This window comes from Hyla sarda, chromosome 7 (assembly GCF_029499605.1).
Source record: "Hyla sarda isolate aHylSar1 chromosome 7, aHylSar1.hap1, whole genome shotgun sequence".
Classification (NCBI taxonomy): Eukaryota; Metazoa; Chordata; class Amphibia; order Anura; family Hylidae; genus Hyla; species Hyla sarda.
Genome location: NC_079195.1, coordinates 170,852,367 through 170,879,053, shown reverse-complemented (window position 1 = coordinate 170,879,053; position 26,687 = coordinate 170,852,367). Strand labels below are relative to the sequence as shown.

At 41.6% G+C, this 26,687-nt stretch overlaps 1 protein-coding gene across 1 annotated transcript in view; it reads left to right on the top strand.

The window, feature by feature from the left end:
• LOC130282726 (dual specificity protein phosphatase 13-like) overlaps positions 1-26,687 on the top strand; it is a 47,515-nt gene extending 20,828 nt beyond the window's left edge. The window contains exons 3-4 of the mRNA XM_056531297.1: positions 15,372-15,589; positions 26,327-26,687. Coding sequence (XP_056387272.1) covers positions 15,372-15,589; positions 26,327-26,565 — 457 coding nt within the window. The 3' untranslated portion in view covers positions 26,566-26,687. The remainder of the gene's footprint in view (positions 1-15,371; positions 15,590-26,326) is intronic.

The window sequence follows — 26,687 nt, the reverse complement described above, 5'->3', positions numbered from 1 at the left end:
GAACAGTGGTCCGTGAAAATGAAAAGTGTAATTTTTCACTTGCACAGCCCACTGTTCCAAAGATCTATCAAATGCCAGTGGGATGTAAATACTCATTGCACCCCTTATAATATTCTGTGAGGGGTGTAGTTTCCAAAATGGGGTCACATGTGGGGGGGGGGTCCACTGTTCTGGCACCACGGGGGGCTTTGTAAATGACTTCCATTCCAAACATATTCTCTTTCTAAAAGCTCAATAGTGCTCCTCCTCTTCTAAGCATTGTAGTGCGCCAGCAGAGCACTTGACGTCCACACATGGGGTATTTCCATACTCAGAAGAAATGGGGTTACAAATTTTGGGGGTCATTTTCTCATATTACCCCTTGTAAAAACGTAAAATTTGGGGAAAAAACTGCATTTTAGTGAAATTTTTTTTTTTTCATTTATACATCTAACTTTAACAAAAAGTAATCAAATACCTGTGAGGTGTTAAGGCTCACTGTGCCCCTTGTTACATTCCTTGAGGGGTGTAGTTTGCAAAATAGTATGCCACGTGTTTTTTTTGTTTTGTTTTTTTTTGCTGTTCTGGCACCATAGGGGCTTCCTAAATGCGACATGCCCCCCAGAAACCATTTCAGCAAAATTTGCTTTCCAAAAGTCAAATGTGACATTTTAGTGCACCAGCAGAGCACTTGATGTCTACACACACATGGGGTATTTCCATATTCAGAAGAGATGGGGTTACAAATTTTGTGGGGCAATTTCTCCAATTACCCCTTGTAAAAATTAAAAGTTTGGGGGAAAACTAGCATTTTAGTGAAGAAAAAAAAATCATTTACACATCCAACTTTAACGAAAAGTCGTCAAACACCTGTGGGGTGCTAAGGCTCACTGTACCTCTTGTTATGTTCCTTAAGGGGTGTAGTTTCTAAAATAGTATGCCATTGGATTACACATTTTAGGAAGATTTCTCTCCTTTTACCCCTTGTAAAAATTCAAAAACCTGGTCTACAAGGACATGCCAGTGTAAAAAATGAAGATTTTGAATTTTCTCCTTCAATTTGCTGCTATTCTTGTGAAACACCTAAAGGGTTAACAAGCCTTTTGAATGTAATTTTGAATACTTTGAGGGGTGCAGTTTTTATAATGGGGTCATTTATGGGGTATTTCTATTCTATTAAGAAGGCCCTTCAAATCCCCTTCAAAACTGAACTGGTCCCTGAAAAAATTAGATTTTGAAAATTTTGTGAAAAATTGGAAAATTGCTGCTATACTTTGAAGCCCTCTGATGTCTTCCAAAAGTAAAAACATGTCAACTTTATGATGCAAACATAAAGCAGACATATTGTATATGTGAATCAATATATAATTTATTTGGAATATTAATTTTCCTTATAAGCAGAGAGCTTCAAAGTTTATTTTTTCATCAAAATTTCACCAAGAAATGAAAAGTAAAAGCATCCCTGAGTTATTAATGCTTAAAGTGACAGTGGTCAGATGTGCACAAAATGGCTAGGTCCTACACTGAAAATTGTCTGAGTCCTTAAGGGGTTAAAGGGAATCTGTCACCAGTATTCCCCTTTACCAACCTGTTATACAGGCTCGTAGTGACAGTGATACGTACCTGTCCCCGCTTTGTGCTTTCTGTGCACAGTGCCATCCAGCTAACATCTTCCTAGTAATGCCTCTTTAACATGCTGAGCCTCCTTTGCTAAAATTACTGTCTGATCACAGGGGGTCCAACTGCTGGGACCCCCTGCGATCTCAGGAACTGGGATCTATGTGTTTCCCCATCAGAATGAAGCCGCAGGAGGTGCATGTGCATTGCATTTATTCTTATGGTAGCTGCCATTCAGCTATATGTCTGTCACGCCTAAAGAATGAATAAAGTGGCAACGTACATGTGTGTCCTGTCACCCTATTCGATATCACAGGGGGTTCCAGCAGAGGAATTTTAACCCCCACCTGAGGGAAAAAAATGTTTGCTAAATGAGAATAATAGAAATAAAAATGATAAACACCAAAGTGACTTGCTTACATTATCAAATTCATAACTAAATAGGAAGCCTTGTTGACAGTACCATTACTCTGAAACAACTTAAGTGACACACATTTTAATGTTGCTGTGACCACAAAGCCCTATAGATTCCTCAGTGTTGTAAATAGCAAGACAGGAAGTGACAGAGACTTAAAATGTAATAAGACAAAATAGAGGGCACAGCCTGTACAATGTTAGACTGGGTTAACACTCAGTGTTTTGGTCAGTATTTTTACCAAAACCAGGAGTGGAACAGACACAGTAAAAAAAACATATTAGAAACATTTGCACCCTTTTATGTGTTTTGGACCCACTCCTGGTTTTGGAGGAAAGGAAAGCCAAAAAGAGAACCAAAATATGATATGTGAACCCAGTCTTAGGCTTTACTCACTTCTCTTTTATGTCAGGAAAAGCTCTGGGTGTATGTTGAATAGATGCTGTGACAGATGCCATATGTCACCCATAGGCAGGGCTTGACTGGGATTAAGAATAGGCCCAGACATTTTAGGCTAAGCAGCCCCCTTTGGACATGGTGTGGCTATGTGAGGGCGGAGCCACAAAGGAGCTGTGCCTAATCATAGTGGGAAATAATAGGGTAAATAACAAATAATCAGGTGTGTATATAAGGTGTCTTGGATGTTCCAGACCCTGCCATGCTTACTGAACTGTTCACACAGAGGCATATACACAGTGTAGGGTCCGTCCCAGGAGGCTAGCTTATCGCGGTGGGACGGTCCAAGCTATTTGACCGCCGGCGGAGACAAATTTGCGAGCTAAGTGCCTCACTATTTCATAGTTTCACATTTGCATCTATTACACCATAGCTGTATAGCTCTCCATGTTTTAACTGCATTTTCATGTTTCACATATATCCTTGTGCTGGCAGTGTGCTGCTGCATTCTTCTGTTGCTGTATATTTAGCCTAGTAGCGTGCACCTGTAGACCAGGTCCTTATAATAGTTTGGTATCAACTAAAGTGCTGGCTGACTTATTCTTTGTCTATATATATATATATATATATATATATATATATATATATACGTGTGTGTGTGTGCATATATGTATGTTCCAGTATCACCTCCAAACAGCTGGAGAGATTTCTACGAATGAAACACGGTACACATGTTACTTATATGTCAACTAAAAATATACGATAGGATAGGTAAATTAACACTTACCCATCCCCATTTGTGAGGGTCTGAGTTTTTATCTAAAGTCCCACGCAAGCTCTGCTCTGCATCTCCAGGTCAGTGTGTCAGTCCAGCTCAAAAGCCATGCCCCTCCCACAAGCCCACATTTTATAAATATTAAAGGGGTATTTCAGGATTTTTTTTTTATTCGACTATGTTACAGGGGCTGTAAAAGTAGTGTCGTTCATATTATAGTCAAATCCATAAACGGAAGGATACAAAGGTACTCCGCAGTACAGTGTGACTTCTTAAATCCGAACAGACATGTTTAAGGCGGCAGCATGCCACAACAAGTGTTAGATGCCAGTGCGCACAAATAGGTTACAGCTATTACACTCCCCTACAGTGACGTGGGACACAGGTGAGCGGAAAATATAATGCAAATAGAAAAGTATTAAATAATACAAACTTATATATGTAAATATAGACAATATATTAATAAAAGACCATATACAAAATTCTATAGGAAGACTCCCATATCAATTCTAGAATTTAACCCTGCCTTTTCTTGCACTCGTGTTCTTGGTATCCATCTTTCCTCTATTTCTCATAAGTTTTTGACAATATCTTGACCTCCTTCTGCATGTACCTGTATACCCATAAATGATAGTTTATCTGTACATCCATTGTGTTCAGTGTTTATATGTTCTATTAGCCTGGGTGAACCTTTGCCAATGTTATAGATGTAACATGTTCTCTGAAGCGTACATTAACTGGTCTGATTGTGCTTCTAATGTAATATCGTTTACATTCGCATGTTATCGCATACACTATGTTTTTAGTTCTACAGCACATACATTTATTTAAGTGCCTGTTCACACCACCTATTGAAACGTTTTTTCCTGCTTGGTAATAAGTGCACCAGTTGCAGTGACCACATTTCTAGTCCCCTTTAATTTGAGTTTTATTTAACCAATTGCTGGTATTCTTATTATCATCAGAAAAACAACTTCTCACTAATACATCTTTTAAGTTTTTTGTACGCTTAAACGTAATCATGGGTTTTTGTAGTCATAGGGGACCTAATGTGGGGTCTCTTTCTATTATTCCCCAATTCCTACTGTGTGGAGGTAACCGTTTTGTAATTTAGCCTGTATGTCCAAAAATTCTATTTCCTCAGTGTTCCATTACATCTTACATGCTTTAGGTGTGGATTCCCGGGTGAGAAGACTTACCTTTCTTCAAAGCATACCAAGAATAAATTGGCTAGCATGCATGCGACGGGCGTGCCCATCGCTGTGCTGTCATTTTGGGAAAACCATTGTTCGCCAAATTGGAAAACATTATTTTTCAAAATAAAATTTAAAGCTTCACAAATAAAATCCACAAAACCCTCACTTTTGTCTGTTCTTGTAAGAATGTATTTGATATAGTTAACTGCAACATCCTGAGGGATTCGAGTATATAAAGACTCTACATCAATTGATGTTAGTATTAGGCCCTCGGTAACTGGAACTTCTTCAAGTGCGGCCAAAAATTTGTTAGTGTCTTTTACTAGAGCAGTTACTCTGTCCAGTAAGGGGCGTACAGTCATGTATTGTGACAGGGGCTCGGTTAACGAACCTACCCCTGCCACAATAGGTCGCCCAGGGGGGAAATGAGGGTCTTGTGGATTTCAGGTACAAAGTACCATTTTGCATTATTTGGATGCGATGGTAGCAATTTTTCTGCACTTTTTTCCGAAAGTATTCCTTTTTCTAGGTGCTTGCATAACAGTGTTTGTAACTTGGACCATAGTTTTTTAGTGGGATTGTGTGCCAACTTAGTATACGTTTCTGTATTTTCCAGTTGTCTTTTTTCTTCAGCTAAATAATAAGATTTATTCATTACAACGGTGTTTCCCCCTTTATCAGCTTTTTTTTTTTTTTATAATTAAGCTATCCGTTTTTTTTTAACCATTCTAGTGCTTTTAACTCAGATTTACTTACGTGTTGCGTAGCCATAGGGTATATGATAGCTCTGATGTCATCCAACCAATCCAGGCTTTCTTCTGGTTGAAGGGGTGGTGAAAACCTGGACCTATTCCTCCCCGTGAAATCAGTAAATTCTATCATAGACTCTTCCATCTCGCAGGGATCACCAGCTGCAAGGTCAATCAAGATGTCAAGACGTTTTTTTTCAGATTCGGTACCTTCTCTAAGTACAGTACAACCCGGGGGCCTAATTTGGTCGGAATTTCACCTTCTTTTTTACTTATTTCTTTTATCCACAAGACCCTCATTTCCCCCCTGAACAACCCATTGTGGCAGGGGTAGGTTCGTTAACCGAGCCCCTGTCACAATACATTGATTGGCTACTACGCCCCTTACTGGACAGAGTACCTTCTCTAGTAAAAGACACTAACCAATTTTTGGCCGCACTGGAAGAATTTCCAGTTACCGAGGGCCTAATACTAACATCAATTGATGTAGAGTCTTTATATACTCGCATCCCTCAGGATGTTGCAGTGAACTATATCAAATAAATTCTTACAAGAACAGACAAAAGTGAGGGTTTTGTGGATTTTATTTGTGAAGCGTTAAGTTTTATTTTGAAAAATAATGTTTTCCAATTTAGTGAACAATGGTTTTCCCAGAATGGCGGCACAGCTTAATTATAAAAAAAAATAAAAAAAAATAAAAAAAAAAAGCTGATAAAGGGGGGAAACACTGTTGTAATGAATAAATCTTATTATTTAGCTGAAGCAAAAAGACAACTGGAAAATACAGAAACTTATAATAAGTTGGCACACTATCCCACTAAAAAACTATGGTCCAAGTTACAAACACTGTTATGCAAACACCTAGAAAATGGAATACTTTCAGAAAAAAAGTGCAGAAAAATTGCTACCATAGCATCCAAATAATGCAAAATGGTACTTTGTACCTGAAATCCACAAGACCCTCATTTCCCCCCTGGGCGACCTATTGTGGCAGGGGTAGGTTCGTTAACCGAGCCCCTGTCACAATACATGACTGTACGCCCCTTACTGGACAGAGTAACTGCTCTAGTAAAAGACACTAACAAATTTTTGGCCGCACTGAAGAAGTTCCAGTTACCGAGGGCCTAATACTAACATCAATTGATGTAGAGTCTTTATATACTCGCATCCCTCAGGATGTTGCAGTTCACTATATCAAATAAATTCTTACAAGAACAGACAAAAGTGAGGGTTTTGTGGATTTTATTTGTGAAGCTTTGAGTTTTATTTTGAAAAAATAGTGTTTTCCAATTTGGCGAACAATGGTTTTCCCAAAATGGCAGCACAGTGATGGGCACGCCCGTCGCGTGCACGCTAGCCAATTTATTTTTGGCATGCTTTGAAGAAAGGTAAGTCTTCTCATCCGGGGAATCCACACCTAAAGCATGTAAGATGTTATTTCCGTTTTGTAGATGACATCTTCATGCTGTGGGGTGGATCCCCAGATTAGTTCAATCTATGCTAAACGTAAATGAAATGAACATGAAATTTACATCAAAATGGAACACTGAGGAAATAGAATTTTTGGACATACAGGTTAAATTACAAAACGGTTACCTCCACACAGTAGGATATCGGAAGCCAACAGCTACGAATACAATTCTTCACTATTCTAGCTATCACCCCATTCATACCAGAACAGCTATACACTATGGGCAGCTGTTGCAGTTAAAATGCATTAATAGCTCAGCACACACTTTTGATCTACAAGCAAAAGCCCTCATGGAACGGTTGTCAATGATAAACTTGAAAAAGCCCTAACATTTTTAATACAAAAAACAGACCGAAAAACCTTACTGAAAAAAGCCCACAGAAAACACACTAGATTTAAACAGGACATTGAAACTACATCTGGTCGCTTCTCATTCTCCTTTAAATTTAGTCTGCCGGCAGAAACTATCAAAAAATCCATCATGTCACATTGGGGAATAATAGAAAGAGACCCCACATTAGGTCCCCTACCACTACAAAAGCCCATGATTACGTTTAATCGAACAAAAAACTTAAAAGATGTATTAAGTGAGAAGTCGTTTTTCTGATGATAATAAGAATACCAGCAATTGGTTAAATAAAACTCAAATTAAAGGGAGCTGGAAATGCGGTCACTGCAACTGGTGCACTTATTACCAAGCAGGAAAAACCGTTTCAATAGGTGGTGTGAAAAGGCACTTAAATGAATTTATGTGCTGTAGAACTAAAAACATGGTGTATGCGATAACATGCGAATGTAAACGATATTACATTGGAAGCACAATCAGACCAGTTAATGTACGCTTCAGAGAACATGTTACATCTATAACATTGGCAAAGGTTCACCCAGGCTAATAGAACATATAAACACTGAACACAATGGATGTACAGATAAATCATTTATGGGTATACAACAAGTACATGCAGAAGGAGGTCAAGACATTGTCAAAAAGTTATGAGAAATAGAGGCAAGATGGATACCAAGAACACGAGCACAAGAAAAGGCATGGTTAAATGATAGAATCGATATGAGAGTCTTTCTATAGCATGTTGCATATGGTCTTTTATTAATATATTGTCTACATTTACATATATAAGTTTGTATTATTTAATACTTTTCTATTTGCATTATATTTTCCCCTCACCTGTATCCCACGTCAATGAAGGGGGAGTGTACTTAAGATTTGGAGCACGGGTAACCTATTGTGCGCACTGGCGTCTAACACTCGTTGCGGCCGCCTTAAACCTGTCTGTTTGGATTTAAGAAATAAAGTCACACTGTACCTGGTGAGTGCCTTTGTATCCTTCCATTTATGGATTTGTCTGCATGCTGCTGTTTCTACAAATGAGCACCACCTATATTTTACACTGTGCATTGAAGTTCTCTGTCTTGATGTGCCTGTATGCCGAAATACTGACTGTCTTTGGTAGACTAGCAGTGCCTGCGCTTTCTACATTGCTCTGTTTGGATTGTTCATATTATAGAGTTTGTACTTGTGCTTCATGGTGGGCTAGCAATTTTTCTGTGATTTTTGCCCCAAGGTTTATCTTTAAGAGCATACAAAATAAAGGTCATCAGAGGTTTTCCCAGGTTTCAGTGCTGCCTGAGACATTACATCACTAGTGATGTAATCAGAGCGAGCCCATCTTTGCTTCAATGGGTGAAGCATCCTCTGGGTGGAAGGAAGATCATTCTGTTTTTGCAACAGCTGGAGGCACCTAGTCAGAAAACCCTGGTCAATTGCATTGAAGGGAGGGAGAAAAGAGAAAACTCCAACAGGAAATAGCCAGGTCACAAAAAGACAGCCACAGCTTTTTGGTAATCTCACAACATAGCAATTTAGCTCCAAGACAAGCGCAGAACCTTCCTAAGCATGGCTATTACTGTCTGGCAGGTACATACTGAAATCACCTTATGGTGGGTAGCACCTGTAACATAGGTAAGCAAATTCCCATAATATATACCATGTACCTCTAAATAAATCATATAGTTAACAAATAACCCATACTTTTGCTGACCAAATTCAATATGAAACCTATTTTACCAACAATACCAGTATATAAGGATAAATATTACATTATACTGTTGCTGATCAAATCCAGTATACCGCATCCAATATTATCAGTATACAAGGAGGAATATTATCACCATACATATCACCATCATATGGTTATTGCCCAATTCCTGTATTTTAAGACCAATATTACCAATATTACCAGTATACAAGAAGGAAATCAGGGGTGGACTGACAACACTCAGGGCCCCTGGACCCAAACAAGAAACACTTTAACGTAGGTAAAATTATTTTCCATTACCAATAATACCAGTATACAAGGAGGAAATATATACTACCACACAGTAACTGGATAATACAGCCATACCGTACTGAATAAAACCACAAACCAGTTTACTATACAGGATCTGTATACTATATAAGTGATTATATACAGTGCCCATATAGAGGTAGATTCCAGCTCTACAGAGATCTGTATACTATATAAGTGATTATAAACATTACCAAATGGCGGTAGATATCAGCTGTACACAGGATCTGAATACCATATAAGTGCTTATAGTTACATCTAGGGACTCACAATTACATATTTTCTGGTCAGCGTTGTCTTCTTTCTTTTTCTTCTTCTTCCAGATCAGACCACCATATGGATATCTTAAAAAGTAACTGTCACCAAATAACCTGTTCTACCCTAACTACTCCTAACACCCCTCCAGCCCTTAAAAAAAAATTCAGAGCTTCATAAAGCTCTGTATTATACCTTTCTTCTTGCTCACGTAGTGCAATTTCCCAGGAGAAAGTGGGCGTTTCCCAGCAGGCATGACATCACTGAAGCCTGCTGGGGGAGCACTTCCGCCCTCACATGTTGCAGTGCTGTGATGAATAGAAGACCTCAGGCTTTGTGTATGTTTCAGTCTGTGTTGCTATCAGTGAGGCTCTCCTGCAGCTTTCACTCTGTGCAGCTGTCTGTGAGAATCTGTGGAGCTTTCACTTTCTGTGCAGCTGTCAATCAAGCCCAGTGCAGAGAAACACTTCCTGAGTTTTGACTCCTGCCAGGCTGGGAGGAGACCAAACTCACTGTATTAATTGTGACAGGGAACAGAACAGTGCCACCTAGAGGCAGTTTTTATATTACATTTTAAACATATTTATGTTGATAATTTTAAAAGCAAGAGAATGGGAAGGTGTCTGCTAATTACACAAGGAACACTATTTTAAAAGTTTTATTTGGTGACAGGTACTCTTTAACATCTGCAGAACAAACATGTTAGACTCTGCATTTTTCTGTGCCCTCCCCTCCTCTACACAACCTCCTCATCTATAGGCCCACAAACTGTAATAATGCCCTCCTTGGTGTCTTGCACAGTAAAATGGCAAGTAGGTAGGTAGCCAGGTAGGTAGGTAACTAGGTAGTTAGATCAGGAAGCCAGATATGTAGGTAGGTAACTAGCCAGGTAGGTAGGTGGCTAGGTAGTTAGGCAGCCATGTAGGAAGGCAAGGTGTGTACATAGTTAGGTAGCCAGGTATGTAGGCAGGTAGCAAGATATGTAAGTAGGTCATTAGGCAGCCAGGTATGTAGGTAAGTAGTTAGGCATCCAGGTATAAAGTTAGGTAGCCAGATGGTTAGTCAAGTAGGTAGCCCCCCTCCACCCAGTGGCAAATTCAGAGTCTGGTCTTGGGAGGGGCACTATCAGAGTATTTTGTGTTAGTGGAAAGAAAATAAGGTGTTGCTTATGGAAGTTACAGGTAGGTAATGCCCCCAGGTAGGTAGGTAGTGTACCTAGGAGGTAGTAGCCCCTAGTAGATCATGCCCCCAGGTAGTTAATGTCTCCCAGGTAGATAGTCATGACCCCTGTAGGTAAATCCCCCAGATAGCTGCCCCCTGTAAAAAACCCTATGTAGGTAGCCCCCTATTAGTTTGGTAGTTAGTCCCAATATTAGCTAGGCAGGAATATAGTAGATAGTCCCCTACATTAGCTAGGCAGCAGAAGTCCCCCACAATAGGTATAGGCAGCAGAGTTCCCTTACAGTAGGTATAGGCAGCAGAATTCCCCAACAGTAGGTGTAGGCTGCAGAGTTCCCCCACAGTAGGTAAAGTGATCAGAGTTCCCCCACAGTAGATATAGACAGCAGAGTCACCATGCTCCCCCCCCCCCCAGCCACACGCCCCATTCCCCTCCCCAGGATGGAGAAACATTTCTTTTGCTCACCTGATTATGTCCCATGCAGCTATCTCCTCCAGGGGACCGCGCCTTTCAGCCTCCACAGTGCAGGGGCCGATGAGTGACATCATCTGCGCCTGCACTGCGCAGAGGGGGCGGAGGTTATGTCTCCTCTCTATGTAGGCTGCAGATGCGTCTCACACATAGAAGAGACTTTCAACTGAATGTGCGTGAGCCGCGCATACAGCAGAAAGAATCATTGTTTGTCTGGGGATCGAGTGTCTAGGATCCTCAGTAGCAGCGGCAGCAGGCCTTTTACCTGGCCAAGCCCTTGGACCACCTCCGAATGGACTGGCCATTCAGTCCACCCCTGAAGGAAATACTATCACCATACATATTACCATAGTACTATTATGCACCAAATCCTGTATACTGAGACCAGCAATGATTACTTAGTTACGTTTGGTGACTCACAAGTGACGTCTTCTCTAATTGGAGTAATTCGTTTTACTTTTTTCTTCTCCATACAGCCCAGATCACCATTATGATTTTTTCAGCCTTGACTTATCTACACAGAACCTGCAAGACAAACATTTTAGGCTCTTTTCCAGCACCTATAGCACCCCAAACAGTAATAATGTCTGCTTTTTGTCCCAGTGGGTAAATAAGTGGGTTTGGGAAGAATAGGTGGGTTTCCCCTCATTAAGTAGTTAGATCTCTTCAGTAGGCAGGTTGCTTCAGATAGTCATTCCCCATTAGGAGGTGCCCCAAGTAAGTAGATGCCACCTATAGGTAGGTCTCCATGTAGGTAGTTGCCCCCTGTAGATTGGTCCTCCTGTAGATAGTTGGCCCCTAGAAGTAGTAGATAGTTTTCCCCTGTAGATAGGTCCCCCTATAGATGATTGCCCCCGGCAGGTAGTAGCAGCCCCCTATGAGTAGTAGTTACTTCCTGTAGGTAGGTTCCCCTGTAGATAGTAACCTGCTGTAGTTAGTAGTAGCTCTCTGATGAAGTGCCCTTTCCAGGAAAGAAACGCGTTGTTTATTGTGCCTAATGAACCGTTTGTGATAAAATATCCATGATTTAAGTGACCTCTATCCGACACTGAAATTGCGCCTGGTGATGATCTGCCTTTTTCCTCTACTTAAATGAAATAAAAACACACCCAGCCTTCTTGTTAACAATTTTATTGGAAAAAAATGTTTTCCGATGTCTCATTCTTCCTGTGAGAAAAAAAAGCAGTTAACTTAAAAAGAAAAAAAAATAATAATAAACTATATTTACCTCTCCTCTTCAGAGACATCTGTGCTTACTGGCACGGAATTCCCTGCCAGATGCGGAAAGTTTTTCTGCTTCTGCCAGGAAAACCTTGTGGCAGTCGGCACTTGGCAGCAAATCAAGGTAGTGTTGCCGGTGTCAACATGTAGCACTGGGACACTGAGATGTGGCACCAGCAAAATCATATTGATGCTGGCAACATCTGTATACACAATGCCCTATATTTCCCTAATATATACAAATGAAGAGATCACTGCAAAATTATCAGTTTCTCTAGTTTTGCGTGTCATCGGAGTAAAATGAACAGTTTTGTTTTATTCCATAAACAACAGCATTACTAAAAAATAAAAAAGAGATTGTCATTTAGAGTATCCATTTGTAGAAAATAACACCTTGTCAAAATGACCAAAACAATGCATTTTTTCAGACCTCAAATGCAAAGAAAACTAATTTATATTCATTTTTTAACAACAAAATACTAATGTTTTAACTTAGGAAGTGTTCACAAATTAATATTTGATGGACAAAATCGTGATTTTTATTCACAGCTTTCATACGTCTTGGCGTGCTCTCCTCCAATCTGTCACATTGCTATTGGGTGACTATGCCACTCTTGGCACAAACATTCAAGTAGCTCAGCTTTGTTATGTGGCTTGTGACCATCCATTTTCATCTGGATCAAATTTTCATCTGGATCAAATGGGGTTCAGATCTGGAGATTAGGCTGGCCATGACAAGCTCTTGATCTGATAGACGTCTACTTACAATTTGACCTGACTTTTTTGCATGGAGCATTGTCCTGCCAGAAAAAAACAATTCTCAGATTTGAGAAACATTGTCATAGCAGAAGGAAGCAAGTGTTTCTCTATGATAGCCTTGTGCTTGGCTTTATTCCAGCCTTGCTGAAGTTTTCCTAGAACATCACCGATCCTCCACCAAATTTTACTGTGGGTACTAGGCACTGTGGCCTGTAGGACTCTACAGGTCTCTGTCTCACCATTTGATGACCAGTAGTTGGGCAGTTCTAAAATTGGACTCATCAAAGAAGATGACCTTACAATTTACTACAGTCTACACCTTGTGCACAAACATCAAACATCTGCATGAGCTCTTCACTGCTTCTCACTAATGAACCTAGAACCCAAACACTGCAAGGTAACCGTGCTAACCACTGAACCATAATACTGCCCTACAGACAAAGATGTGTAGTATTTTCCTGCCTAGAGGTAGAGTAGGCAAAGCTACATTTGGAGAGGAGGGTGTGAAGCAGTAGGCTTGAAAAGCTGGCTGTGATGTCAGCAGTGCCAACGCCTGGGACCCAGATGTAATATCATCAAAAATGTCATTATGTATTTAAACAAACACACATCAGAAAAGCAGCAAGAGAAGATACCCAGAGGGCACGAAATAAAAAAGTTGCAGTGAGGAAAAAAATATTTTTCTTTAGTAAATGATTAACACTTACATTTAAAATTATGCTATTAAAGTATTGGCCCCAGCTGTTATGTGTTATTCTTTACATTTGCTACTAATGTGTTTGTGTAAATATTTTTTCTTAATTGTGGATAAAATAGCCGTGTATCACTGCTCCAACTTTACTTTAATTCTTATTAAGAAATAAAAAGAATGGTTTACAGTAAAATGTGTGATGTGGCCGACAAGCACTTGCATGTATCAATAACAATGTTGTGAGAAAAAGAAGGAACGACCATTGGAATTTGTATGGAAAAAAGTACAATTAAACATTCAGGTATCTGAGAGAGGTAGAAGGTATGGTTTACGCCACAGCAGCAAAATAGTTGAAAATCTTAATATATAGATTCTTTAGAAAGTTCCTTTATTTAGAATTTAAGAATACACCAACCTACCGTATTTTTCGTCCTATAGGACGCACCGGCGTATAAGACGCACCCAATTTTTAGGGGCAAAATCTAAAAAAATAAAGATTTTTAACCCAATAGTGGTCTTTAACCTGCGGACCTCCAGATGTTGCAAAACTACAACTCCCAGGATGCCCGGACAGCCGTTGGCTGTCCGGGAATGCTGGGAGTTGTAGTTTTGCAACATTTGGAGGTCCGCAGATTGAAGACCACTGCATAGGAGGTAATACTCACGTGTCCCCGCCGATCCGGACCCGTCACCGCTGCCCTGGATGTCGCTCCATCGCTGTCGCCGTGTCCCCCTCGCTCCGGAACGTCTCTGCTGCCGGCCAGGTATCCTCGCTCTCCGTCGCCGCCATCACGTCGTTACGCACACCGACGCACGTACGCGACGACGTGATGACGAGGAAGGAGAGCGCCGGCATACAGGGGATCCCTGAACGGAGAAGACACCGAGGAGGCAGGTAAGGTCCCTCCCGGTGTCCTGTAAGCACTAACCCGGCTATTCAGTCGGGCTGTTCGGGACCGCCGCGGTGAAATCGCGGCGGTCCCGAACAGCCCGACTGAACAGCCGGGTTAGTGTCACTTTCCCTTCAGACGCAGCGGTCAGCTTTGATCGCCACATCCGAAGGGTTAATACAGGGCATCACCGCGATCGGTGATCTCCTGTATTAGCCGCGGGTCCCGGCCGTTGATGGCCGCAGGGACCGCCGCGATAGGGGTGTATTCGCCGTATAAGATGCACCGACTTTTTCCCCCCAGTTTTGGGGAAGAAAAAGTGCGTCTTATACGGCGAAAAATACGGTATATAACAAGAAAACTGTGGCAGACAACAACGTGAATGCAAATAATGTTTATTGTTTAAAATTACAATAAAAACAGGATTGGCGTCTGACAAATATGGAACATCTCTCATATAGAAGCTACTAATATAAGGCAAAATGCCAACATAGCATCTCAAGATAGTACTAAGATTCTACATAGCAGCATAACAACAATACAGTGCTGTATCCAGGTTCAGTGCATAAGATATAAGCATAAAGTGCTAAAGTAAAGTACAAGCGCAGGATCACAGCAGCAAAATACCTACATGTGCAAGCAAAAAGTGCAACAGAGAGACGTCCACCCTGGTGTATTCATGTTTCCTGTATTGGCAGTATAGATATGTCCATATACATATAGCCTTAGGAGTACCGTAGGGACGTATTATTAGTTCCCCTCCTATACTAGGCTCTACACTGTGAATTAGAATTTAAGAAGCAAATTAGTAAATTGTGTCCTTCATGGTGTGCAAAGGTGTCCTTAGCCTTTAAAGAAATCTGAACTTCTGACTGGCTAATTATTTCTTTCATAAAACCAGTTTAATGTCTTCTCAAAATCAGTTTTTCCTTTAAATCCACAGGAACACTGCCAACAATAGATATGAGCTGTGGAAGCTAGGCATCACTCATGTGCTGAATGCAGCTCATGGGCGAAGGTATTCTGAAGGCAACCCTGACTTTTATGGAACCAGCATAACATATCATGGGGTACCAGCTAATGATGTCCCAGAGTTTGATATGAGTAAATATTTCTATTCAGCATCAGAATTTATTCACAAAGCATTGACCACACCTGGAGGTAAAAATTATTTGTGTTTAGATATATGGCAACTTTTGCAACTCTTTATATTGCTCCAAATCTTTAAAAAATATTTATATTTACATTATAAAATTTTTTTTTTTTTATAGAAAAAGAGTGTATGACGTGAAATTTCATAGACAAGGTTTAAATTGAGTTTCAAGGTTTCAATTATTTTTATCAAAGTTGTACAATTACAGTTGTTATTCTTAAACGCACAGCACCATAAGGGTTTGTTCACACCTATCATGCGCATATTTGATGCACAGGAAAGGATAAAGGCAGAGGAGTAACTTTTTTTTTTTTTCATTTGTACCCCAGCCAGAGCCCATACACCACAAATATGTGTAGATAAAAGAGAAAGACCGGAAGGTGGCACCTCATGTATTATCCACAACAGAGCATTTGCACTAAAATATTTGGGACGTTAAGCGTCTCTGTAAATTAGCTGCTCACCTGGAGCACATAGAATATGCATATATCACCCCAACTTGGTAGAAACATGTCAAGACCCAGTAGCAGAAAAAAAATGACCCTTTTCTAAGAAGCGCTGCAGTTCCCCGAAAAATCCAAAGAAAGATCAGATGTATGTTGAATCAAGTGATCTTTATTCCAGTAAGTAAAATAGTACAAATTATGCTGCATTTCATAGTTCACATACCCCTTCATCAGATTAACAAGGACATGATGACAGAGAGTTACATAAGAAAAACAAAAAACATAATTGTGGTCGGGTTACATGTACCATTTTTTTTCATCATAGAAGACGCTCCGGCATATAAGACACACCTAATTTTATAGGATAAAAATCTAGAAAATAAAGATTTTTAACCAAATACAATGTAAAGTATAGGACAGTGATCTTCAACCTGCGGACCAGCCGTTGGCTGTCCGGGCATGCTGGGAGTTGTAGTTTTGCAACATCTGGAGGTCCGCAGGTTGAAGACCACTGGTATAGAAGGTAGTACTCACGTGTCCCTGCCACTCCGGACCCGTCACCGCTGCCCTGGATGTCGCCCTCCATCGCTGTTGCCGCGTCCCCGGGGTGTCCCTGTCGCTCCGGAAGGTCTCTGCTGCCCGGTATCCTCGCTCTCAGTCGCCGCCATCACGTCGCTACGCACGCCGCTATGCATGCCACTCCTATTGGATGACGGGACGGCGTGCGCGACGACGTGATGACGATGAAGGAGAGCGCTGGCCATGCAGGGGATCCTGGCAAGGAGCAGACACCGAGGAGGCAGGTAAGGTCCCTCCCGGTGTCCTGTAAGCTGTTCGGGACGCCGCGATTTCACCGCGGCGGTCCCGAACAGCCCGACTTAACAGTCGGGTTAGTGTTATTTTTGCTTCAGACACGGCGGTCAGCTTTGATCGCAACGACTGAAGGGTTAATACAGGGCATCACCACGATCGGTGATGTCCTGTATTAGCCGCGGGTCCCGGCCGTTGATAGCCGCATGGACCGCCGCAATAGGACAGGTATTTGCCATATAAGATGCATCAACTTTTCCCCCCAGTTTTGGGGAAGAAAAAGTGCATCTTATACGGCGAAAAATACGGAACATTGTGGGCCATTTATATGGAGACACCTTAATAAAATGGGAATGGTTGGTGATATTAACTTCCTGTTTGTGGCACATTAGTATATGTGAGGGGGGGGGGAAACTTTTCAAGATGGGTGGTGACCATGGGGGCCATTTTGAAGTCGGCCATTTTGAATCCAACTTTAGTTTTTTCAATAGGAAGAGGGGCATGCGACAATAAAACTTATTGGGAATTTCACAAGAAAAACAATGATTGGTTTTAACGTAACTTTCTTCTTTTATGAGTTATTTACAAGTTTCTGACCACTTATAAAATGTGTTCAATGTGCTGCCCATTGTGTTGGATTGTCAATGCAACCCTCTTCTCCCACTCTTCACACACTGATAGCAACACCACAGGAGAAATGCTAGCAGCAGTATCCAGTATCCGTAATTTCAGGTGCTGCAGAATGGGCAAAACAAAAATTGGAACAGGACCCTCAGTTTATGCAGAAGATTTTGTTCAGTGATGAGGCAAACTTTTATGTGAATGGTGAAGTTAACAAACAAAACCACAGCTATCGGTCTGACACTAACCTACATTGGATAGATCCCTCCAAGTCTGTTGGAACACAAAAATTGATGGTATGGTGTGGTATATGGGATACAAAGATAGTGGGGCCATTCTTCATCAATGGAAACCTCAAGACCACTGCATATGCAAAATTGCTACATGATGATGTGTTTCCCTCTTTATGCACAGAAGCTGGCACGTTCCCTGAGTTTTTCCAGCAAGATGGTGCACCACCACATTATGGGTGTCAGGTCCGAGCATTCCTTGATGAACAGTTTCCTGGAAAGGGGATTGGTCGTCGTGGGCCAGTTGAATGGCCCCCAAGGTCTCCCAATCTGACCCCCTTAGATTTTTATATTTGGGGTCATCTGAAGGCAATTGTCTATGCTGTGAAGATATGAGATGTGCAGCACCTGAAACTACGGATACTGGAAGCCTGTGCTAGCATTTCTCCTGTGGTGTTGCTATTAGTGTGTGAAGAGTGGGAGAAGAGGGTTGCTTTGACAATCCAACACAATTGGCAGCACATTGAACACATTTTATAAGTGGTCAGAAACATGTAAATGAAAGAATAAAGTTACGTTAAAACCAAGCAAATCATAGTTTTTCTTGTGAAATTCCCAATAAGTTTGATGTGTCACATGACCCTCTCCCTATTGAAAAAACTAAAGTTGGATTCAAAATGGCCGACTTCAAAATGGCCGCCATGGTCACCACCCATCTTGAAAAGTTTCCCCCCTCACATATACCAATGTGCCACAAACAGGAAGTTAATATCACCAACCATTCCCATTTTATTAAGGTGTATCCAAATAAATGGCCCACCCTGTACTGTGAGTAGGTGAATGAATAGGCCGTTAGTGTGCCTGGATGGCCATGAAGGGTAACCTAAAGAAGGGGGATACCCTGAGAGTGACTGAAAAGAAAAAGGGGAAGGGAGGGTGGGGACATCTAGCATGCTGCTGACAGCACCTATGTGGAACAGGTGGGCATATAAAGACCAGACCCTCCCACAAATCAGGTTAACTAAATTAAGTTAACCAATACGTGTAAGTATAAAAGCCATAATGAGGCTTGGGCCACCTTAAAGAGGTACTCCGCCCCTAGACATCGTATCCCCTATCCAAAGGATAGGGGATAAGATGTCAGATCGCCAGGGTCCCGCTGCTGGGGACCCCGGGATATCGGCTGCGGCACCCCGCTATCATTACTGCACAGAGCAGACTTGCTGCATGCCTAATGACGGGCAATACAGGGGCCGGAGCATCGTTATGTCACGGCTCCGCCCCTCGTGACGTAACAGCCATCACGCCCCCTCCCATAGACTTGCATTAAGGGGGTGGTCCGTGACGTCAAGAGGGGCGGGGCCGTGATGTCACGATGCTCTGGCCCCTGTATCGCTGGTCATTACGCACAGAGCGAGTTTGCTCTGTGCAGTAATGATAGTGGGGTGCCGCAGCCGAGATTCCGGGGGTCCCCAGGAGCGGGACCCCGGTGATCTGACATCTTATCCCTTATCCTTAGGATAGGGGATAAGATGTCTAGGGGCGGAGTATCCCTTTAAGACTGAGGCTTGGTCTGTAAGCATAAACAAGTATAGGGGCATTTATCAAATGTGTACTTTCTTTTGTACTGGCGTTCTTGCTGAAAAGTTGTGGAATTAGTGGCAGTCGTGCTACAAATTTATTAAATGGCGCACAGACTTTACTGAATGACCACAGAACTGGTCTACCATAATTGTGGAAGAGAGTGGTGGACCTTAATACAATTGTCGGAAAGAGTTATATGGGGCAGTGTAGCATTGCCCTGTTATAACTTCTAAATCTGGCCAGTGCAACTTATGTGTGACTTTTGTTAGACATTTCACAAGACGTTGCTTATGATAAATTAGTGACCACTGCACAAAGTGATCGAAATAAGAACAGGTCAGGAAATGTAAGCAGTCTAAATGAAATGTTGCAGAAAAGTCACATGGGGCTGCGATAAATTTAGATGAAAAAAGCAAAAGCTCTTGGTCCAGCACTTGTACAATCATGAACAAGTAGCGACTCTATTTGTTTATACCTCAGTCTGAATGTGGCCCAAGGCTCATTATGGCTTTTATACTTATGGCTTCCTTTATTTTTTATTTTATGTATATCTCATTCACTATAGTTTTCCATTGCCACAGGTCGTCCACAGGTCTCACTGGTACTTCTTCTACATTAATTTTTATGTTTATTGAGATGTTTATATTTTACCTGTCTGATCCTCCCACAATTATTGGCGCCATCTTGTTTGTTTGTGTATATATATAGATATATATATATATATCTGTTTTACTTATATAGTGCATGGCCCGGAACTTTTACGATCACAGACATGTGGAGACTATGGGGGAGATTTATTAAAACCTGTGTAGAGGAAACGTTTAAATATATAAAGAAAGTCCAGCTCACCTCCCTTGATTACTTTGTGCACGGACCTGCACTCAGATTCCAATGTCCAATCAATGAATAAAGAAAAACGGGTGATCCAGCACTAGAAGAATGGCAGCTTTCTTGTAAATCCTCAGGTTAAAACAGCATACAAACACTTCAACTTGTCATGTTCAACTTGACACGTTTTGAGCGCATGCGCTCTTTTGACAAAAAGGGCATGCGCCCCAAAAGCATCAAGATGAACATGACGAGTTGAAATATTTGTATGCTGTTTTAACCCCTTAAGGACTATTTAACCCCTTAAGGACAATTTTCACTGTAGGACCCGGCCATTTTTTGCACATCTGACTACTTTCACTTTAAGCATTTATAACTTTGGGATGCTTTTACCTTTCATTCTGATTCCGAGATTGTTTTTTCGTGACATATTCTACTTTATGTTAGTGGTAAAATTTTGTCGATACAAAATTTGATGAAAAAATTTAAAATATTGAATTTTTTTTACTTTGAAGCTCTCTGCTTATAAGGAAAATGAATATTTCAAATAAATTATATATTGATTCACATATACAATATGTCTACTAAGTTGACATGTTTTTACTTTTGGAAGACACCAGAGGGCTTCAAAGTATAGCAGCAATTTTCCAATTTCTCACAAAATTTTCAAAATTGAAATTTTTCAGGGACCAGTTCTGTTTGGAAGTGGATTTGAAGGGCCTTCATATTAGAAATACCCCACAGATGACCCCATTATAAAAACTGCACCCCTTAAACATTCAAAAGTTTCAACCCTTTAGGTGCTTCACAGGAATAGCAGCAAATTGAATGAGAAAATTCAAAATCTTCATTTTTTACACTCGCATGTTCTTGTAGACCCAGTTATTGAATTTTTACAAGGGGTAAAAGGAGAGAAATCTTCCTAAAATGTGCAACCCTATTTCTCTAAAGTAAGAAAATACCTCATATGTGTATGTCAAGTGTTCGGCGGGCGCAGTAGAGGCTCAGAAGGGAAGGAGCGACAGTGGGATTTTGGAGAGTGAGTTTTTCTGAAATGGTTTTTGGGGGGCATGTCACATTTAGGAAGCCCCTATGGTGCCAAAACAGCAAAAAAAACAAAACACATGGCATACTATTTTGGAAACAACACCCCTCAAGGCACGTAACAAGGGGTCCAGTGAGCCTTAACACCCCACAGGTGTTTGACGACTTTTCGTTCAAGTTGAATGTGTAAATGTTTTTTTTTTTTCACTAAAATGCTAGTTTTCCCTCAAATTATTTTTTTTTACAAGGGGTAATAGGACAAAATGCCCCCCAAAATTTGTAACCCCATCTCTTCTGAGTATGGAAATACCCCATGTGTGGACGTCAAGTGCTCTGCTGGCGCACTATAATGCTCAGAAGAGAAGGAGCACCATTGAGCTTTTGGGAAAAAAAATTGTTTGGAATGGAAGACAGGGGCCATGTGCGTTTACAAAGCCCCCCCCCCCCCCCCCCCCCCCGTGGTGCCAGAACAGTGGACCCCCCACATGTGACCCCATTTTGGAAACTACACCCCTCACAGAATTTAATAAGGGGTGCAGTGAGTATTTACACCCCACTGGTGCTGGACAGATCTTTGGAACAGTGGGCTGTGCAAATGAAAAATTACATTTTTCATTTTCACGGACCACTATTCCAAAAATCTGTCAGACACCTGTGGGGCGTAAATGCTCACTGTACCCCTTATTACATTACATGAGGTGTGTAGTTTCCAAAATGGGGTCACAAGTGGGTATTTATTTTTTTGCGTTTATGTCAGAACCGCTGTAAAATCAGCCACCCCTGTGAAAATCACCAATTAAGGTCTCAAATGTACATGGTGCACTCTCACTCCTGAGCCTTGTTGTGCGTCCGCAGAGCATTTTACACCCACATATGGGGTATTTCCGTATTCAACAGCTGTACATCACTGCCTGCTGACCTCCGTCGCCCGCAGCCTCCGTCGCCCGCCCGGATGGGTAAGTGGATCTTGGGCACCGGTCCCCGTCGTTTCCCCAGGGAAAACGAAAGTAAACCCCCCGATCTGCTATTTGTGGTCCCGTCTACACCACCAATAGCAGGGATAGGAGGGGTGGCACCTCTGCCACCTCACTCCTATGTATTCAGGGGGATCGTAGGTGTCTTAGACTACCGCGATCCCCCTTATATTCTGGGTCACCGGGTCACCATAGACCCGGAATCGCGCAAATCGCAAGTGTGAATTCACTTGCGATTTGCCGCGATCGCCGACATGGGGGGGACTGATGACCCCCCTGGGCATTTGCACGGGATGCCTGCTGAATGATTTCAGCAGGCCACCCGGTCCGATCCTCGCCCGGCGGGGGCGGGAATTCTCCATGACTTACGCCTACGTCATGGGTCCTTAAGAACCAGGGTGTCATGACGTAGGCGTACGTCAAGGGTCCTGAACAGGTTAACCTGAGGATTTACAATAAAGCTGCCATTCTTCTAGTGCTGGATCACCAGTTTTTCTTTATTCGCAGAGGAAAAGTTGACCAGTTGCCCATAGCAACCAATCAGAGGGCTTCCTTCATGTTTCAGAGGCCCTTTTAAAAATAAAAGAAGCAATCCACTTTTCCTCTGTACAGGTTTTGATAAATCTCCCCTTATTTGTTTATGAGACGACGCCTCAGTCTAAATGTGTCCCAAGCCTCATTATGGCTTTTAGGCTAGGTTTCTACTTGTTTTGTACACCTTAAAAAACACCAGAAAAGCATAATTCATAGTGCACACGTGTATACTATACAGGAGCCGTGAATCCCATCACTATACTGACATGTCTCCCTGCTCCTATAGCCCCTTTGGGTGGTATACAGGATATACAGCTATCTATAGATAGCTGTATAGAGCGTATACAGAAGACGAAGTCCACTTACCTCCCTCGCTCCTGTCACAGCCGGGTCTGTGTAGCCCCGCCCCCTAGTGATGTCATTAGGAAGCTGAGCTACAAACAGGAGTCTGAGTAGTAAGTCTGAGGCTCTGTTCACATCGTACGTTTTGTATAATGTGAATAGACCCTTCTGGCAGTGTCTTCCCAGACAGGGAGACTCCATCTGTTGCGCCTATAATGCAATGTCTTCCAGAAAAAGGAGCTTCCGATTGTTGCAAAACTACAACTCCCAGCATGCCCAGACCGTCTTTGTCTGTCCGGGCATGCTGGATGTTGTAGTTTAGCAACAGCTGGAGTCTCCCTGTCTGAGAAGACACTGCCAGAAGAGTCTATTCATTTTATACAAAATGTAAAATGTGAACAGAGCCTCAGACTTACCACCCAGGCTCCTGTCTATAGCTCTGCCTCCCAATAACGTCATTACTAGGGGGCAGAGGTACAGGGATTTAGCCGGAACAGGAGCTAGGGAGGTAAGCAGATCTCGTCTTCTGTGTACACTATATACAGCTATCTATAGATAGGTGTGTGTATATATTGTATACCACACAAAGGGTTACCCTACACTGTCCAGCAGTATAAGTTAACTCTTTCCTTGCTGGGCTGACACATAGTGCTCAGCTCAGCAGGGGTTTAAGTGAATCAGCAATGTGTATTCTGTATACACATTGCAGGTTTACTGTAAATTCTTGCTGGGCAGTAGATATACGACCTATATCTACTGCTCAGCATCAGCTGTGCTCCCGGCTCTGTGTCCCAGCCCGATATATGCAGGGACTCAGCTGTATGGCTGCGGAAGGAAGTAGGGATGCTATGCTTCACTACTTCCCTCCGAGGGTGCTGAAACTATGGCGTTTATGCTTAAAAAATGCCATAGTCTCAACATTGCTGCGATTTAACAAAACTGCCAGATCGCAGCAATACGCTGGAGTCAGGGGAGAACCGCCAAACCCAAAAACGTATTGGCGTTTTGCGTTTCCCTATTGACTCCCTGCAAAGATCTGTCTGTGGAGTTTTTCCCACGGGAATGCCGTTTTAGCGTTCTTTTGGGCAAAACGCCCTAAAAAACCTAAGTGGAAACCTAGCCTAATACTTACACTTATGGTTTTTGTTTTTTCTTTATGTACCTCTCTGTCATCATGTCTGTATTAATCTGATGAAGGGGTCTGTGAAAATTGAAATGCATCCTCCCTTGAACAGTTTTACTTACTGGAATAAAGTTCACTTAAAACAACAGTCATGGCCGTAAATGTTGGCACCCCTGAAATTTTTCAAGAAAATTAAGTATTTCTCACAGAAAAGGATTGCAGTAACACGTGTTTTGCTATACACATGTTTATTCCCTTTGTGTGTATTGGAACTAAACTAAAAAAAAGGAGGAAAAAAGAAAATTGGACATAATGTCACACCAAACTCAAAAAATGGGCACCCTTTCAAAATTGTGGATAACTAAGATGTTTTCAAGCATATGATGCTCCTTTAAACTCACCGGGGCAAATAACAGGTATGGGCAATATAAAAATCACACCTGAAAGCAGTTAAAAAAGGAGAGAAGTTCACTTAGTCTTTGCATTGTGTATCTGTGTGTGCCACACTAAGCATGGACAACAGAAAGAGGAGAAGAGAACTGTCTGAGGACTTGAGAACCAAAATTGTGGAAAAATATCAACAATCTACAAGTCCATCTCCAGAAATCTAGATTTGCCTTTGTCCACAGTGCGCAACATTATCAAGAAGTTTGCAACCCATGGCCCTGTAGCAAATCTCCCTAGGTGTGGACAGAAGAGAAAAACTGATGAAAGGTGTCAACGCAGGATAGTCCGGATGGTGGATAAGCAGCCCCAAACAAGTTCCAAAGATATTCAAGCAGTCCTGCAAGCTCAGGGAGCATCAGTGTCAGCGCAAACTATCTGTGGACATTTAACTGAAATGAAACGCTATGGCAGGAGACACAGGAGAACCCCACTGCTGACGCAGAGACATAAAAAAGCAAGACTACGTTTTGCCAAAATGAACTTGAGTAAGCCAAAATCCTTCTGGGAAAATGTCTTGTGGACAGATGAGACCAAGATAAAGCTTTTTGGTAAAGCACATCATTCTACTGTTTACCAAAAACGGAATGAGGCCTAAAAAAAAAAAAAAAAAAAAAAAAAAAAACACAGTACCTACAGTAAAATATGGTGGAGGTTCAATTATGTTTTTGGGTTGTTTTGCTGCCTCTGGCACTGGGTGCCTGAAATGTGTGCAAGGCATCATGAAATCTGAGGATTACCAACAGATTTTGGGTTGCACTTTACAGCCCAGTTTCAAAAAGCTCGGTTTGTGTCCGAGAACTTGGTTGTTCCAGCAGGGCAATGACCCCAAGCATATGTAAAAAAAAACACCCAGAAATAGATGGCAACAAAGCGCTGGAGAGTTCTGAAGTGGCCAGCAATGAGTCAGGGTCTAAATCCCATTGAACACTTGTGGAGAGATCTTAAAATTGCCAAGAGAGACCTGGAGCAGTTTGCAAAGGAAGAGTGGTCCAATATTCCGGCTGAGAGGTGTAAGAAGCTTATTGATGCTTATAGGAAGCATCTGATTTTAGTTATTTTTTCCAAAGGGTGTGCAACCAAATATTAAGTTTAGGGTGCCAATAATTTTGTCCAGCCCATTTTTGGAGTTTGGTGTGACATTATGTCCAATTTGCTTTTTTTCTAGTTTAAGTTCCAATACACACAAAGGGAATAAACATGTTTATAGCAAAACGTGTGTTACTGCAATCCTTTTCTGTGAGAAATACTTAATTTTCTTGAAAAAAATTCAGGGGTGCCAACATTTACGGCCATGACTGTACATACCATCTTCCCTAGTATTTATCTAGGAACTGCAGCGCTTCTTAGAAAAGGGTCATTTTTTTCTACTACTGCTACCACAAACATGTGGCATGAGACAATGCCATTGGCATCCTCTTTTTCCATAGATAAAAAATAAATGTACAGAGAACTTGCAGAGACTAAGTAGTCTTAAAAATGACCCCAAAGCTCCACACACATATCTTGATGTATGTGTTAGAAAACCAGCATCATTTACACCTAGAAATTAGTATAAATAATTTGCTAAATATTGCCCAGTGTTTCCTTAAAGAGATCAAACTACAGATTTTCATAAAACAATCTAGTTGTTGGGGAGCAGCTCAGATTTTGCTTCTTCACAGCTACTCTGCTGTCTGTACCAATTAAGCCTGCTTGTTTATAATGCAGAAAATACACTTGAAGGGACTGATGCTTTTTGACAATGAAATGTACTCTCTCCCAGTCAGGCTTCTAGTGCATTGTGTTGTCGGTATCAGTAGATCTGCAACTTTGGTCCTGGCTTACCTTATGATCCATCATCAACTCTCCCTTGTTCAAGCCATTCGCACAGTACAGGAGAACCGCTGGATATCCCCAAACACAGGTTTTCTGCAACAGCTTCTACGCTTGGATGAAGAACTCCAGCAAACTAGACTAAACCAGACTAGACCATTGAAAAACCAGCATGGAGAAGAGGGTTAAGATTTGGCAGAAAGGAACACAGTGTGCATGCCTTATTTTTTTTCTTTAGTACATGTTAGGCCCCTTTCACACTATAAAAATTCATCCGTAATGAACGTCCATCATAAAAATCTTGAAAATCG